The sequence below is a fragment of the Amblyraja radiata genome, chromosome 9 (genome assembly GCF_010909765.2).
Source record: "Amblyraja radiata isolate CabotCenter1 chromosome 9, sAmbRad1.1.pri, whole genome shotgun sequence".
NCBI lineage: Eukaryota > Metazoa > Chordata > Chondrichthyes > Rajiformes > Rajidae > Amblyraja > Amblyraja radiata.
Genome location: NC_045964.1, coordinates 60572151 through 60589935, shown reverse-complemented (window position 1 = coordinate 60589935; position 17785 = coordinate 60572151). Strand labels below are relative to the sequence as shown.

Here is a 17785-nt window from a genome sequence, read left to right as displayed (position 1 = left end):
CACCTATTCCTTCGCTCCATGGACGCTGCCTAACCAGCTGAGTTTCTCCAGCATTTTTGCATCCAGCATCTGCAGTTCCTTCTTAAGCTAACAGATGAGTTTAGTTATTCCACCGTCATCAAATGAGGAAGCCCACAGAAGTTCTCAATAGTGGTCAAATAGTGGTGGTCGTCACGGTAGCGCGGCGGTGGAGCCACTGTCTTACAGCGCCAGAGACACAGGTTCGATCCCGACCTCAGGTGCAGTCTGTGCTGAGTTTGTACTGAACGTTCTCCCTGTGTTAGCGTGGGTTTTCTCTGGGTGCTCCGGTTTCCTCCCGCACTCCAAAGCCGTACGGGTTTATAGGTTAATTGGCTCCTGTGAATTGCAAATCGTCCCTAGTGCGTAGGGGGGAATCGCTGGTCGGCGCGGACCCGGGGGGGGGGGGGGGGGGGGGGGGGGGGGATGGGGGGGGCTGAAGGATCTGTTTCCGTGCTGTATCTCTCATCTAAACGAAATTAAACTGTTATATCATTAATGTTTTATTATTATTAATGTTTAGTGTTTTCTGAGTCGTTCGTAACTGTCACTGTATGTCATGTTGTTACTTGTGGGCGGAGCACCAAGGCAAATTCCTTGTATGTGAATACTTGGCCAATAAACTTACTTACTTGCTGGAGTTTCTCCAGCATTTTTGTGTACCTTCGATTTTCCGGCATCTGCAGTTCCTTCTTAAACAAACTTACTTACTTACTTACTTACTTAAACTCTTACCTTCCACATTGTCGTGGGGGAGAACGTGGAGTTACCGTCGTACAAGGCGCAAGGTACAAAGGAAGTATTTCTCAGGTTGTAAGTACAGTACAGTTGGAGCGAGAACATATGTAGCAGATCTAATAGCCTCAATTACAATGAGCACATGCGGTTCTGTAAAAAATAATTGGTGACTTTTACCTCTGGGGCGATGGCAATGGCAACGGCAACAAAACATACCCGGCATCAGACGAGAGAACAAAACTTGTACCATTGTGCGGCAGGCAATTAAATCCCACAGCAACTAAACACTTAAGTAACTAACGGCACTGATTTTCAGATGCTGTATCCCTGAAGAAACCATTCATAAAAACTGCTATAAGATTAGTTTCTCTAGTGCCTGGGTTTGCATATTTTTATCAGACAACTGAGCCATCCTACCACAACCAGAGAACAGTGCTGAACAAAGATCGTATAGCGGAGCAAGATAGACCACTCCTGCTAAATGCAATGGGCTGACGTGTAGTACGCAACGGAGCGGAACGTGGGCCTTTTTTTCATCCATTTCAGTAACCCGACCCGACTCACAGTGTAATCAGCGTTGCGGGCGAATAGTTTGTGTTAATAAATTAAAATTCTGAAAATGAGGAGAAGATTTTTACCAAATAACTTTTATTTTTACGAGGATGTTTCCGTAACCGGCTTCCGGCTTCCGTCTCCGCACAGTTGACGTGGGTTGACGTAGGTAGTGGAATTCACCGAAGTCAGCTCCCGGCAACAGCCAACGTCACCTGGCGACAACCTGCGTCACCCTGGCGACAACCTACGACAGGAGAAGACAAGCTACGTCAAGCCCACAGTCGCCGAAAGGTTTTGAACATTTCAAAATCCAGCAGCGATCAGAAAAACGTTACGACTCTTTAGGCAACTTGAGGAGACTACTCACGTCCATACAGGCGACACCCCAGCGACCATGTGGTGATAGCCTAATCGCCTGTAGTCGCCAAAAAAATTGCCTAAGTGGGACAGGGCCTTCAGGCATTCTGGCACCATGGAAGAAGGCCATTCGGCCCATCCTGCCATTTGATGAAGTTACCCAGTGCAGCCCACTCTGATTGCTCGTCCAATCATTTAACCGCAATCATAATATTCCTGGACAATTATTGACTAAGCTACTAGATGAGTTTTGTTATTCCACTCTCATTGAATGAGAGAGCCCACAAAGGCTCCTAATAATGGCCAAATAGTGATGGTCGTCACAGTGGCGCAACGGTAGAGTTGCTGCCTCGCAGCGCCGGAGACCCAGGTTCGATCCTGACCATGGGTGCTGCCTGTACGGAGTTTGTACGTTCTCCCTGTGACCTGCGTGGGATTTCTCCGGGTGCTCCGGTTTCCTCCCACCCTCCAAAGACGTACAGCTTTGTAGGCTAATTTTAGGTATAATTTATTTGCCACACAACCAGGGTCGGTGGAATTTGGATTGTCAGCAGCGATACAATAATAAAGAACACACAACCACAATAAAAATGTAACACAAACATCCACCACAGCATTCATCACTGTGGTGAAAGGCACAAAGTTTGGCCAGTCCTCCTCCATTTCCCCCCCGTGGACAGGACCAGATTCCAGAGTCAGTCCAGGATCGGCTCTTCCTCACCGGAGACCGCGGCTTTAAGTTGTTGTAGGCCGCAGGCCAGCGGTCGAGATTTAAAGTCCCCGCCGCAGCCAGAAGCACCGTAGACCGCAGGGCCGGCGGTCGAAGCTCCCCTCCAGGGGTGATGGTAAGTCCACGCCGGCCCCGCGGTAGAAGTTGGCCGCGGCCGGCAGTGATGGCTTCTTCTTCCCCCGGGTCCCCCACGAGGGATCCCGGGCTGTAGACGCCGCACCAGCTGGAGCTCTGCAGACCGCGGCTTCAGGCTGCGACTTCAGGCTGCCGGCTGCCTCGGGCCAGCGAAACGGAGCGCTCCCCTCCAGCGAGCCCCAGCGAGGGCTCACCCGCTCCACAACGAGAGTCCACGCTGCGCCCGCCGCTGAAGTCCCGGGCGCGTCTCCGGGAAAGGCCGCGCCGATCCTTGATGTTAGGCCGCGGGGGAGGCGACCTGGAAAAAGTCGCCTCTCCATGGAGGAGGCGACCGAAGCGGTTTCCCCCTCACCCCCCCACACCACCCCCCACACAAAACACACGAAGGAACATTAAATACATACTTTAAAACATACTAAAAAATTAAAAAAAAGTTGAAAAAACTGACGCGCTGCTGACATGGCTTCAGTAAAGATCGTGTAGGATAGTGCTGCTGTGTGGGAATGGCTGGTCGGCGCGGACTCGGTGGGCCGATGGGCCTGTTTCCTCAAAAAACTAAACTGAAAATATGAATAATATTGATACCATTAGTCTGATCAGTCTGAAGAAGGGTCTCGACCTGAAGCGTCACCCATTCCTTTCCTCCTTGCCTGTATCGCTGAGTTACTCCAGCACTTTGTGTCTTCTTTTGTGAACCAGCATCTGCGGTTCGGTGTGTCTCCCCCTATCAAGTTCAGGAATAGCTACTTCCCCACAGCCATCAGACTATTAAACTCAACTCAAACAAAATCTGAACTTTAATTAGCCTACTGCACTTTATATGCTTATTTATGTGTGTGTATATATATATATATTCAATGGTATATGGACACACTGATCTGTTCTGTATTATTTATGCCAACAATATTCTGTTGTGCTGAAGCAAAGCAAGAATTTCATTGTCCTATCTGGGACACATGACAATAAACTCTCTTGAATCTTGAATCTTGAATCTCTTCGTACTGTATCTGAGATGCGTATCTGATGTCTGAAGAAGGGTCTCGACCCGAAACGTCACCTATTCCTTGGCTCCATGGATGCTGCCTCACCCGCTGAGTTTCTCCAGCATTTTTGTCTACCTTCAATTTTTCCAGCATCTGCAGTTCTTTCTTAAACGTTGATACTATCCATAATTACCCCCCATTTCCTGCAAAGAAATTGGTGAAGTAGAAGGGGGAGGTTTAGAGGGATATGGGCTAAACACGGGCAAGTGGGACAGGTATAGACAGGAAACCTGGTGGACGTGGGCAAGTTGGGTCCAAGAGTTTGTTTCCGTGCTGTATGACTCTATGACTCTTTGGTCCTGGGGTGAAACTGCTTTTGCCCTCACCCTGAACACCGGCGTTCCACAGGGCTGTGTGCTGAGCCCCCTCCTCTACCCCCTCTTCACCTACGACTGCACACCTGTACATGGTACTAACACCATCATCAAGTATGCAGATGATACAACGGTGATTGGCCTCATCAGCAACAACGATGATTCAGCCTATAGGGAGGAGGTCCAGCTCCTAGCAGCATGGTGCGCTGACAACAACCTGGCCCTTAACACCAAGACCAAGGAGCTCATTGTAGACTTCAGGATGTCTAGCGGTGGCACACACACCCCCATCCACATTAACGGGACGGAGGTGGAACGTGTTTCCAGCTTCAGGTTCCTGGGGGTCAACATCTCCGATGACCTCTCTTGGACCCACAATACCTCAACTCTGGTCAAGAAGGCTCACCAGCGTCTCTTCTTCCTGAGGAGACTGAAGAAGGTCCATCTGTCTCCTCAGATCCTGGTGAACTTCTACCGCTGCACCATCGAGAGCATCCTTACCAACTGTATCACAGTATGGTATGGCAACTGCTCTGTCTCCGACCGGAAAGCACTGCAGAGGGTGGTGAAAATTGCCCAACGCGTCACCGGTTCCTCGCTCCCCTCCATTGAGTCTGTCCAAAGCAAGCGTTGTCTGCGGAGGGCGCTCAGCATCGCCAAGGACTGCTCTCACCCCAACCATGGACTGTTTACCCTCCTACCATCCGGGAGGCGCTACAGGTCTCTCCGTTGCCGGACCAGCAGGTCCAGGAACAGCTTCTTCCCTGCGGCTGTCACACTACTCAACAATGTACCTCGGTGACTGCCAAACACCCCCCCCCCCCCCCCCCCCCCCCCCCCGGACACTCCTCCCACAGGAAAAACACTATGACTGTATACATGTAAATAGATTTATTTATTGAAATCATATTCTATGTCGCTCTTCCAGGGAGATGCTAACTGCATTTCGTTGTCTCTGTACTGTACACTGACAATGACAATTAAAGTTGAATCTGAATCGGAATCTGAATCTGCTTCTCCTGCCTTTATTGTGCACTTGAACAACAATGACTTGAGATTGTATGGTCCATTTGGCCCATCTTGCTCTTTGATGGCATTACCTCATGACGCCCACTCTGGTTGCTCTCCTCGTACCTCGCTCTCCTCCTCTTTCCCAAGAGCTGAGCACATATATTTTCTTCAAGAACTTGCATGGTTCCCTTTTGGAAGTTACCGGTGAATCTGTTTTAACAACAGATATTTTGCTGCTAGACGAAATGCAAAGCATGCAAGAACTTGCTGGGGAGGCACGGTGGCGCAGCAGTAGAGTTTCTGCCTGTATTTTCAGGTCGCATCTCTGGTTGCTCTGCGGCCTACCATCGATGGAGCTGGAGGCCTCCTCAGACTGTCGTGAGCCCCACCGCAGGGTGAAGACTTAACATCGGAGCCAATCCCTTGCCTGGGGACTAACCATCAAGAGCTCGCAATCTCGGGAGAGGCTGACACCCCCCCGATGCACGAGCTGATCGCCCCGATGCGGAGGGCCCAAACGCTGTATCTCCGAACTAAACTAAACTGAAAAACTATGAATAAGGGCTAAACCATTTAGAATGGAGATGGGGGGAAAACTTTTGTGAATCTGTGGAATTCTCTGCCTCAGAAGGCAGTGGAGGCCAATTCTCTGGATGCTTTCAAGAGAGAGTTAGATAGAGCCAGAATCACACTTTATTCGCCAAGTATGTTTTGCAACATACGAGGAATTTCATTGGCCAGGTCAGTCATACAATTAAAAGTAACAGATCACTCAAAAACACATTTTAACATGAACATCCACCACAGTGACTCCTACACATTCCTCATTGTGATGGAAGGCGAAATAAAGTTAAAGTCCTTCCTTTTGTTTTTCCTCGGTCGGGGGCCTCGAGACCTCCGTAGACGGGATGATCTTGACTCCCGTAGCTGGCGGCGTTCGAGCACTCCGCGTCGAGGCGATCTGCTCTTAAAGATAGCGAAGTCAGGGGATATGAGGAGAAGGCAGGAACGGGGTACTGATTGTGGATGATCAGCCATGATCACATTGAATGGCGGTGCTGGCTCGAAGGGCTGAATTGGCCTAGTCCTACACCTATTGTCCATTGTCTATTGTGTCTGTCCCGCTGAGTTTCTCCAGCGTTTTGTGTCTATCAAGGGAATGGATGCTTGCTTTGTTGACTCTGCCTATTTGCCGAAGTTGCTCATTCAAGCAAGATTAACGTTGTACACACCTTACTCATACTTATGCGTATGACAATAACATCAATGATCTGACCTGAATATTCACTTCTAATTGTATTATCGTCTACATTTAGGACTGAATGGGAAATTAAGAAGAGAACAAATCACAGCCAGTAATCTTGTGTGATTCTGCAGTCAGTTCCCAAGGATAAAATTAACACCATTCATCTCTCTCCTTTCTCTTTTTATTGCCTCGACTTGCGATTTAAACTGGAGAGAATGCAGTGAAGATTTACGAGGAAGTTGCCAGGATTCGAGGGCCAACTCTTAAGTCAATACAGGGAGAGGTTGAGCAGGCCAGGACTTTATTCCTTGGAGCGAAGGAAGCCGTGGGTTGATCTTATCGAGGTGCATATAATCTCGAGGGGAAAAGCTGGAATAAATGCACAGAATTTTTTACTCGGGGTAGGGGAACCAAGAACCAGTGGACAAAGGTTTAAGGTGAGAGGGGAAAGATTTGATAGGGACAACATTTTCACACTGAGGGTGGTGGGTATATGGAATAATGGATGGGATTTATATAGCGCCTTTCTAATACTCAAGGCGCTTTACATCGCATTATTCATTCACTCCTCAGTCACACTCGGTGGTGGTAAGCTACTTCTGTAGCCACAGCTGCCCTGGGGCAGACTGACGGAAGCGTGGCTGCCAATCTGCGCCCACGGCCCCTCCGACCACCACCAATCACTCACACACATTCACACGCATTCACACACAGGCAAAGGTGGGTGAAGTGTCTTGCCCAAGGACACAACGACAGTATGCACTCCAAGCGGGATTCGAACTGGCTACCTTCCGGTTGCCATCCGAACACTTAGCCCATTGTGCCATCTGTCGTCCCAATGTCGTCCCAATGAGCTTCCAAAGGAGGTAGTTGAGGCAGGTACTATAACAACATTTAAAAGACATTTGGACAGGTACATGGATAGGAAAGGTTTAGCTGGCTATGGCCCAAACGTAGGCAGGTGGGACTACTGTAGATGTGGCATCTTGATTGATATGGACATGCTAGGCAGAAGGGACTGTTTTCCGTGCCGTGCCAAGACTATATTTTATTTCATAGATGATAGGAGCAGAATTAGGCCATTTGGCCCATTAAGTCTACTCCGCCATTCAATCCTGGCTGATCTATCTTTCCCATTCAACCCCATTCCCAGGATGGCGGGACTGTCATATGCTGAGAGAATGGAGCGGCTGGGCACGTATACTCTGGAATTTAGAAGGATGAGAGGAGATATTATTGAAACAGATAAGGTTATTAAGGGTTTGGACACGCTAGAGGCAGGAAACACATTCCTGATGTTGGGGGAATCCAGAACCAGGGGCCACAGTTTAAGAATAAGGGGTAGGCCACTGAGAACGGAGATGAGGAAACACTTTTTCCCACAGAGGGTTGTGAATCTGTGGAATTCTCTGCCTCAAGTTCTCTGGATACTTTCAAGAGAGAGCTAGATAGGGATCTTAAAGATAGCGGAGTCAGGGGATATGGAGAGAAGGCAGGAACCGGGTACTGATTGTGGATGATCAGCCATGATCACATTGAATGGCGGCGCTGGCTCATCTGTGGCAAAGAATTCCACAGATTCACCACCCTCTGACCAATGAAATTCCTCCTCATCTCCTTCCTAAAGGAAGTTCCTTTAATTCTGCAGCTACGACCTTTGGTCCTAGACTCTCCCACTAGTGGAAGCATCCTCTCCTCATCCACTCGATCCAGGCCTTTCACTATTGTTAACATAATGTTGACATTATAGAGTATTATTGCTCGCCCTTAGAATTGCAAATAGGGAGAGATTATATATTTTTTCAAGATCGAGTTGCACAGTCTGCCTGCTGTCTTTGATATGTTAATAGCACAAAATATATCTTCCAAATGAAAGAATAAGGGAAGTTGTCTTGACGACTTTGGGCAGAAGTATTAATGTCTCTTTTCAAAGCATCAAAATGGTTTGTTGATCTTGTTTAAAAGCCTTTATTCCATCAATCACCATATATATTTAGTACTTTTATTTAAATGATTTATCGTTCCAATGGCTGCGGTAAATACAAAGAAGGGGAAGCATAACTGTCACATCTTTTCTAATGCAAATCAACGGCTTAAAGTAGTCTCACCTCGCAGCTGACAGAGGGAATGTAGGGAAGGATTGGATCTGTTTAAGAAGGAACTGCAGATGCTGGAAAATCGAAAAATGCTGGAGAAACTCAGCGGGTGAGGCAGCATCGATGGAGCGAAGGAATAGGCGACGATTCGGGTCGAGACACTTCTTCAGACTGATGTGGGGGTGGGTGGGGGCGGGAAGGAGAAAGGAAGAGGTGGAGACAGTGGGCTGTGGAAGAGCTGGGAAGGGGAGGGGAAAGAAGGAGAAAGCAAGGACTACCTGAACTTGGAGAGGTCAATGTTCATACCGCTGGGGTGTAAACTACCCAAGTGAAATATGAGGTGCTGCTCCTCCAATTTACGGTGGTCCTCACTCTGGCCATGGAGGAGGCCCAGGACATAAAGGTTGGATTCGGAATGGGAGTGGGAGTTGAAGTGCTGGGCCACCGGGAGATCAGGTTGGTTATTGCGAACCTCTGCTACAGGGGATTGGATCTGATATTTTTAATGATAAACAAGACCAGAACAAATGGGTCGCGGTAAATGAGAAGGCACTTATTTGACCAAGTGGCCACATAACCAAAGGCACGAGATTACATTCTCTGGGGAAAAGGAATAGGTGACATTTCGGGTCAAAACCCTTCTTCATTCTGTGACAGTGGCATGTCGTGTTCTTAGTTTAGAGATACAGCGCGGAAACAGGCCCTTCGGCCCACCGGGTCCACGCCGACCAGCGATCCTCGCACATTAACACCATCCTATACTCTCTAGGGACAATTTGTTTACATTCATACCAAGCCAATTAACCTACATACCTGTACGTCTTTGGAGTGTGGGAGGAAACCGAAGATCTCGGAGAAAACCCACGCAGGTCACGGGGTGAACGTACAAACATAACCCGTAGCCGGGATCGAACCCGGGTCTCCGGCGCGGCATTCGCTGTAAGGCAGCGACTCTACTGCTGCACCACTGTGTCGCACCTCTGGAGAGGCTGATATGAATTGATGCCTTCAACTGAGGTTCGGTTGTAGATCATGTATCTAGAAGAGCTACTATTGATGTAGAGTTGGTTAAGATACCTAGGTTTAGGTTTACGGGTGTCAGAGGTTATGGGGAGAAGGCAGGAGAATGGGGTTTGGAGGGAGAGATAGATCAGCTATGATTGAATGGCGGAATAGACTTGATGCGGCCGAATGGCCTAAGTCTGCTCCTATCACTGATGACCATATAACCTTATTTTCGTCACCTGTACCGAGATACAGTGAGAAGCTTTGTCTTGCATGCTATCCAAACAGATATGATATAACATACATAGAAACAGGCACCTGAAGAATCAAGAGTGTTTTATTGTCACATGTCCCATAGCGGAACAATAAAATTCTTACTTGCAGCAGCACAACAGATATGTCTGAAGAAGGGTCTCGACCTGAAACGTCACCCATTCCTTCTCTCCAGAGATGCTGCCTGTCCTGCTGAGTTACTCCACCATTTTGTGTTCATCTTAGCTATTGTAAACATATTACTCTGTAAAACCCATTAGAAAGGAGGAAAAAAAATCAGTTTCTATAAAGAAAACAAATTAGCCACTGAAACTAAGCATGCAGATACAGCAGGCAGTGAAGAAAGCGAATGGCATGTTAGCCTTCATAACTTATTTCATTGTTGAGTATAGGAACAGAGCAGTCTTTCTGCAGTTGTACAAGGCACTAGTGTGACCACACTTGAAGTATTGTGTGCAGTTTTGGTCTCCAAATTTGAGGAAGGACATTCCTATTGAGGGAGTGCAGCGTGGTTAATTCCCGGGATGAAGGGACTGTCATATGTTGACAGAATGGAGCGGCTGGGCTTGTATACTCTGGAATTTAGAAGGATGATAATATCTTATTGCAACATATAAGATTATTAAGGGTTTGGACACGCAAGAGGCAGGAACCATGTTCCCGATGTTGGGGGAGTCCAGAACCAGGGGCCACAGTTTAAGAAAAAGGGGTAAGCCATTTAGAACGGAGATGAGGAGATACTTTTTCACACAGAGGGTTGTGAATCTGTGGAATTCTCTGCCTCAGAAGGCAGTGGAGGCTGGTTCTCTGGATGCTTTCAAGAGAGATTTAGATAGAGCTCTGAAAGATAGCGGTGTCAAGGGATATGGGGAGAAGACAGAAACGGGGTACTGATTGGGGATGATCAGCCATGATCACAGTGAATGGCGGTGCTGGCTCGAAGAGCCGAATGGCCTACTCCTGCACCTATTATCTATTGTCTATTGTCTAAATGGACAAATGAAATTGACAATAGCATGTCCGAACACCTCCGCTATGTTCGCAATAACCAACCTGATCTCCCGGTGGCTCAGCACTTCAACTCCCCCTCCCATTCCGAATCTGACCTTTCTGTCCTGGGCCTTCTCCATGGCCAGAGTGAGGCCTACCGTAAATTGGAAGAGCAGCTCCTCATATTTCCCTTGGGCAGTTTACACCCCAGCGGTATGAACATTGACTTCTCCAATTTCAGGTACTCCCTACTTTCTCCTCCCCTTCTCAGCTCTCCCTCAGCCCTCTGGCTCTACCTCTTATTTTCTTCCTCCCCCCCCCCCCCCCCCCTCACATCAGTCTGAAGAAGGGTTTCGACCCGAAATGTTGCCTATTTCCTTCGTTCCATAGATGCTGCCTCACCCGCTGAGTTTCTCCAGCATTTTTGTCTACCTTAGACAATAGCAGAGCAAAGTAAAAAATAATGGCCCCAAGCCTATATAGTCCGGATGTTATTTGGAGGTTGTTGTGTTTGATAGCCTGATGGCCGTAGGGAAGAAGCTGTTCCTGAACCTGGACGTTACAGTTTTCAGGCTCCAGTACCTTCTTCCCAATTTACATGTTTTATGCAGGGATTATGTGCGTACAAAAGCTTAAATAGAGATGTAATGCTGAGGCTCTATAAGGCGCTGTTCAGGCCGCATTTGGAGTACTGTGAGCAAATCTGGGCCCCATATCTGTGGAGGTGCTGGCTCTGGAGAGGGTCCAGAGGAGGTTTACAACAATGATTCCAGGATGCGTGGGTTAGCATCTGATGAGCGTTTGACGGCACTGGAGTTTAGAAGAATGAGGGGGACCTCATTGAAATTTACAGAATAGTGAAAGGCATAGATACAGTAGAGTGGATGTGGAGAGGATGTTTCCACTGGTGTGAGAGTCTAGCACTAGAGGCCATAGCCTCAGATTTAAAGGGCACTCTTTTAAAAAGGATGTGAGGAGGAACTTCTCTAGTCAGATGGTAGTTAATCTGTGGAATTTATTGCCACAGAGGGCTGTGGAGGCCAGGTCAGTGGGTATTTTTAAGGCAGAGATAGACGTTTTCTTAATTAGAACAGGTGTCAAGGGCTATGGGGAGAAGGCAGGAAAATGGGTTTGGAGGCAGGGATCAGCCATGATTGAATGGCGGAATAGACTCAATGGGCCGAATGGCCTAATTCTACTCCTGTAAAGTGAACTTGTGAAAACATACGCTTGACTACACTGCCAGATGCGAATCTGGATGCATTATTCCCCAAGTACAAGTGTTTCTATATCCAGCTTTGGTATTAAAGGAACAAGTGTGTTCTTTCAAAAGTGCGTAAATCAAACTATCAATAAAACGGAAGCAGTCATAGAGTCACAGACAGAGTCATAGAGTGATACAGTGTGGAAACAGGCCCTTCAGCCCAACTTGTCCACACCGGCAACTTGTCCCAGCTACACTAGAACCACCTGCCCGTGTTTGGCCCATTTGCCTCTAAACCTGTCCTATCCATGCACCTGTCGAACTGTTTCTTAAATGTTGGAATAGTCACAGCCTCACAAAGCTACTGTAATGAGTCGACTCGAACACACATCAAGATACAACACATGTTTATTAAGCCTACATACATCTCATCACATCTCCGAGCTGCTATTCCTTCTAACCAGCGTAAGCAGGTTCGTGATAATATGACGTACGTAGTAGGCGGAGTCGCTACTTCAGTAACGTCAGCAATAACACCCATGGAGACCATGCGCTTGAGTTCAGTGTGTATTTGGTCCCACATGGCATACGGAACACGATGTGGCGCTCTGTCCACAGGAGTAACTTTGGGATCAACGGCATTGTGGCATTTGATAGGCAACTTGCCAAGCTCGTCGTTAAACAGTTCTTTATATTGAGAGAGTAGCTGTTGTATAGGCCCATCAGCGAGACAGAGTTTATGGACCAAGCGGCCAAAGTAAACCAGGCCTAGATCGTGGCATGCCATTGATACCGAGCAAAGTCTCTGAATGTCCCTTAACAATATAAAATGGTAAGTTATGGGTCTGTCTGTCGATGGTACACTTTAAATCAGTTTGTCCAAGTGGGTGTAGTACTTCTCCCACATAAGCCCAAAGCGTTGCGGAAGCCTTATCAATATGTTCAGCATTACGGATTTTTTTAACCTCTCTTAATGAGATGACGTTGCATTTGGCGCCAGTATCTATCTTTGCGATCAAAGGCCTGTTATTCACAAACATGGTTACCTCAGGGTCAAGTTGCTTGTTAGACGAAGGGAGGAGAGAGTGGATGGCAGAACTGGTATCTGTACTCTCTGTAAGATTAACACTATGCTGCGAACGTTGACTGAAGGGCACAGAGTCAGTATGGGGAGACGTTATCTCAGAAATACGACAGGCATGTTCTGCTTGTTCTAGGGTTAAATCAGTGTTGCGATGGAGCTCACCTCATAGCTTGCTGTCAAGCATTCCTCCCACAAGCTTATCCCAGGTGAGTTCATCCCGTAAATCACAAAAGCGACAGCGTGCAGCCAAGTGCTTCAAACTGCAGATAAATTGTTCAATTGGTTCGTCAACCTGCTGTAAATGAGAATAGAACTTGGTCCTTTCAATAATGTAGTTAGAGGGCAGGTCACACAACTCTCTGAACTTTCTGATCAAAACAGCAGGGTCGTGGATTGTTTCAGCAGGCACTCTGACCTGACCGTCATCTTCCAAAACAGCAGGAGCAAAAGTGAAGTTGTCGGCACGATTCATTGCTTCAGGTCTCGCCAAATTAAGCAGTACGGAGGCACACACCTCGGGGGGGGGGGGGGGGGTGTCATTGCGATGAACGATGTGAGCATAATGAGTGTAGTCACGCTCGAAAAGATGCTATCCTTCAGCAATGTCAGAATCAAAGAGCAGACGACTTGGACGATTGAGATAAAAAACACACAAAATAATCAGAAGAAAATAAAACCCGATAAGCATGAGTGGAGTGGGCAAGATTCATTCTCTGACACCATGTAATGAGTCGACTCGAACACACATCAAGATACAACACATATTTATTAAATCTACATACAGCAAGGATCTGCAGTCATCGCCTCTCCGAGCTAACAAGCGTAAGCAGGCTGTTAATAATATGAAGTACATAGTAGGCGGAGTCACTACTAACAACACTAATTGGCTAGTATGAAATAGCTAATCTAAAATAGTTACCCCTCAGATTCCTATTAAATCTTTTCCCCTTCACCTTGAACCTATGTCCCCTGGTCCTCGATTCCCCTGCTCTGGGCAAGAGACTGTGCATCTACCCGATCTATTCCTCTCATGATCTTGTACACCTCAATAAGATCACCCCTCATCCTCCTGTGCTCCATGGAATAGAATCACAGTCTACTCTGTAGATCAAACAGTATTGCTGATTTGATCCGTGTTTGGTTTTGCTGCTGATGACCTGATCCATAATCCATGTCACCTTTCCCACACCACCACCACCTCATGCAGGCGGGCAACCATGTTGTATTTTAGTTTTTAACTTACGATTCGGAGCCTACAGTACTCATCGCGATGGTCTCCGTATGTATACAGATTAAAGTACTTGTTATGATATACAATGACTCTGTACCATAAGTACTTTGCACAAACTCAACCTTCACAAATTCACAAGTTATAGGAGTAGAATTAGGTAATTCGGCCCATCCGGTCTACCCTACCATTCAATCGCGGCTGAGGTCTTCCTCCTAATCCCATTTTCCTGCTTTCTTCCCATAACCCTTGACACCCGTTCTAATCAAGAACCCAAACTCTCCCTGTAGCTCAGACCCTCTAGTCCTGGCCATCATGATATTTGATTCCCTCCTCATACAGAGGCACCAATACTGGACGAATTGATTCACTGATGTTTGATGTTGTTTAAGGAATGGGTCGACTGGGCTTGTATTCACTGGAATTTAGAAGGATGAGAGGGTATCTGATAGAAACATACACTTCTTAAGGGATTTGATAGGCTAGATGCAGGTAAAATGTTCCCCGATGTTGGGGGAGTCCAGAACCAGGGGTCACACCGTTTAAGAATAAGGGGTAGGCCATTTAGGACTGAGATGAGGAAAGTCTTTTTCAGCCAGAGAGTTGTGAATCTGTGGAATTCTCTGCCACGGGAGGCAGTGGAGGACAATTCACTGGATGTCTTCAAGAGAGAGTAACGGGCTTGTCCCACTTACGTGACTTTTTTCGGCGACTGCCGGCACCCGTCATAGGTCGTTACAGGTCGTCGACAATGGTCAAGTCAAGTCACTTTTATTTCTATAGCACATTTAAAAAACAACTCTCGTTGGCCAAAGTGCTTTACATTGGTGGAGGTACTAATGTTATACAACAGTGGTTCATAGATTAAGTACATACATAAATACATACATATAGCCCTCACTCAGAGGACGTCAAGAAAGGCTTGAGAGTAAAGATGAGTTTTAAGTCTCGACTTAAAGGAGTCGATGGAGGGGGCAGTTCTGATGGGAAGAGGGATGCTGTTCCACAGTCTAGGAGCTGCAACCACAAAGGCGCGGTCGCCCCTGAGCTTATGCCTAGACCGCGGGATGTTCAGTAACCCCAAGCCGGCCGATCTGAGGGACCTGGAGGTGGTGTGGTGGGTAAGCAGACTTTTGATGTAGGTGGGGGCAAGCCCGTTAAGGGCTTTGTAAACATAAAGGAGGATCTTGAAATGTATTCGGAACCGCACAGGGAGCCAGTGGAGAGAGGCCAGGATGTGGTCCCTTTTTCGGGTGCCCGTCAGGAGTCTCGCTGCGGCGTTTTGGACCAGTTGCAGGCGGGACAGGGAAGATTGGCTGATGCCAGTGTAAAGGGAATTGCAGTAATCTAGGCGGGAGGAGATAAATGCATGGATGATCTTTTCGAGGTCATCAAACTGGAGGAATTGTTTTATTTTAGCTATCGTCTGAAGCTGAAAGAAGCTAGCTTTTACCACGGCATTGACTTGTTTGTCAAATTTCAATGCTGAGTCAAATATCACGCCAAGGTTTTTGACGTGAAGTTTGAGTAATGGGCTAAGGCTTCCAAGGCTGCCTGCTATTGTTTTGATTGAGTCCGAGGGGGCGAGAAGGTTGACCTCAGACTTACTCTCGTTTAGTTGGAGGAAGTTCTGGGCCATCCAAACACTTTATATCCTCGAGGCAGTGGATAAGGTTAAGTAGATTTGATCGTTTTTTGGGCTGCAGGGGGAGTTGTGTATTGTCTGCATAGCAATGGAAGGAAATGCTGTGCCTTTGAATGACTTGGCCTAAGGGGAGCATATACAGAGAGGAGAGAATGGGGCCAAGGATGAAACCTTGTGGAACCCCACAGCAGAGGCTAGCTGGGGAGGAGAAAGAGTTGCCTATGTTAGTAGAGAAACTTCTACCTTTGAGGTAGGAGATGAACCAGCTCAGGGCAGTGCCCTCAATACCAACCCTGTACCGCAGACGGCCAATTATGATGGTGTGGTCGACAGTATCATTTACTGCGCTGAGGTTGAGAAGGAGCAGGGTTGCACAGTCGCCGGAGGCAACGGTGAGCATTAGGTCATTATGTACCTGAAGAGTGCAGGCAGGTGGGACTAAGGGAAAATAATTGTTCGGCACGGACTTGTAGGGCCGAGATGACCTGTTTCCGTGCTGTAATTGTTATATGGTTATATGGTTAACATGTTGAAAATCAAGCGGCAACCAGGACAAGGTACGACTCTTCGGGCGACTACTCACGACCGTACAGGCTTCACCCCGCGACATGTCGCCAGGGTGTCGCATGAATGGTCGTAAGTAGTCTCCTCAGTCGCCCAAAGAGTTGTAGCGTCTTTCTGGTCGCCGCTGAATTTTCAACATGTTGAACATTTTTGCCGACCTGCAACGACCTATGTCGGGTGCTGGCAGTCACCGAAAAAGTAGTGCAGGTGGGACAGGCTCAGTAGATATAGCTATTGGGACTAATGGAATTAAGGGATATGGGGAATAAGCAGGAACGGGGTACTGATTTACGATGATCAGCCATGATCTTATTGAATGGCGGTGCTGGCTGGAAGGGCCAAATGGCCTACTCCTGCACCTATTGTCTATCATTCTATGTTTACCATGAGAAGCTTTTGTTGTGTGCTAACCGGTCAGTGGAAAGACAACACATGATTACAATCGATCCATTTACAGTGCTCAGATACATGATAAGGGAATAACGTTTAATGCAAGGCAAAGCAATTTACAGAAGCCAATTAACCAACTCTCTGTTTCTATGTTAGACAAAAATGCTGGAGAAACTCAGCGGGTGAGGCAGCATCTATGGAGCGAAGGAATAGGTGACGTTTCGGGTCGAGACCCTTCTTCAGACTGATGTGGAGGTAGGGGGGGGCGGGAAGAAGAAACGAAGAGGTGGAGACAGTAGGCTGTGGGAGAGCTGGGAAGGGGAGGGGAAGGAGGGAGAAAGCAGGGACTACCTGAAATTGGAGGTCAATGTTCATACTGCTGGGGTTGTATTATTTATATTAAATTTATATTTCCCCCTCCTTCCCCTCCCCTTCCCAACTCTCCCACAGCCTACAGTATCCGCCTCTTCCTTACTTCTTCCCGCCCCCCCCCCACCTCCACATCAGTCTGAAGAAGGGTCTCGACCCGAAACGTCACCTATTGCTTCGCTCAGTAGACGCTGCCTCACCCGCCGAGTTTCTCCAGCATTTTTGTCTACGTGATTACAACCGATCCATTTACAGTGCTCAGATACATGATAAGGGAATAAGGTTTAGTGCAAGGCAAAGCAATTTACAGAAGCCAATTAGCCGACTCTCTGTTTCTATGTTTCTCTGCTCCTATGTACGTTTCTATGACACCATTTTGTTTCTTTTCCCCCACGCTGCAGAGGCATCCATTCTCAGCTACGACGGCAGCATGTACCTGAAGATCGTCATGCCCTGGGTCATGCACACGGAAGCTGAGGACGTCTCCCTTCGCTTCATGTCCCAACGAGCCTACGGCCTGCTGGTGGCCACCACCTCGCGGGAGTCCGCAGACACCTTGCGCCTGGAGCTCGACGGAGGCCGGGTGAAGCTGACAGTCAACCTAGGTATTGTATGAACCCCCCCATATCACGGGGGGCTGACTCCCCTCAACCCTACCCACCCCCACCACCCCCCCCCCCCCCCACCACCCCCCCCCACCTCCCCCACAAGCCTTCCACCCCATCGCTGATGGGTATATTAACAAAGTTCTTGAATACTGTAAATGCACCAATGTTAAACTTAATTATGG

General features: G+C 47.7%; 1 protein-coding gene across 19 annotated transcripts in view; it reads left to right on the top strand.

The window, feature by feature from the left end:
* nrxn3 (neurexin 3) overlaps window positions 1–17785 on the top strand; it is a 1403890-nt gene that overhangs the window by 594495 nt on the left and 791610 nt on the right. For all 19 annotated transcript variants that reach the window (XM_033027583.1, XM_033027578.1, XM_033027577.1 and 16 more), the window contains one exon: window positions 17397–17600. In XM_033027583.1, the coding sequence (XP_032883474.1) occupies window positions 17397–17600 (204 nt within the window). The remainder of the gene's footprint in view (window positions 1–17396; window positions 17601–17785) is intronic.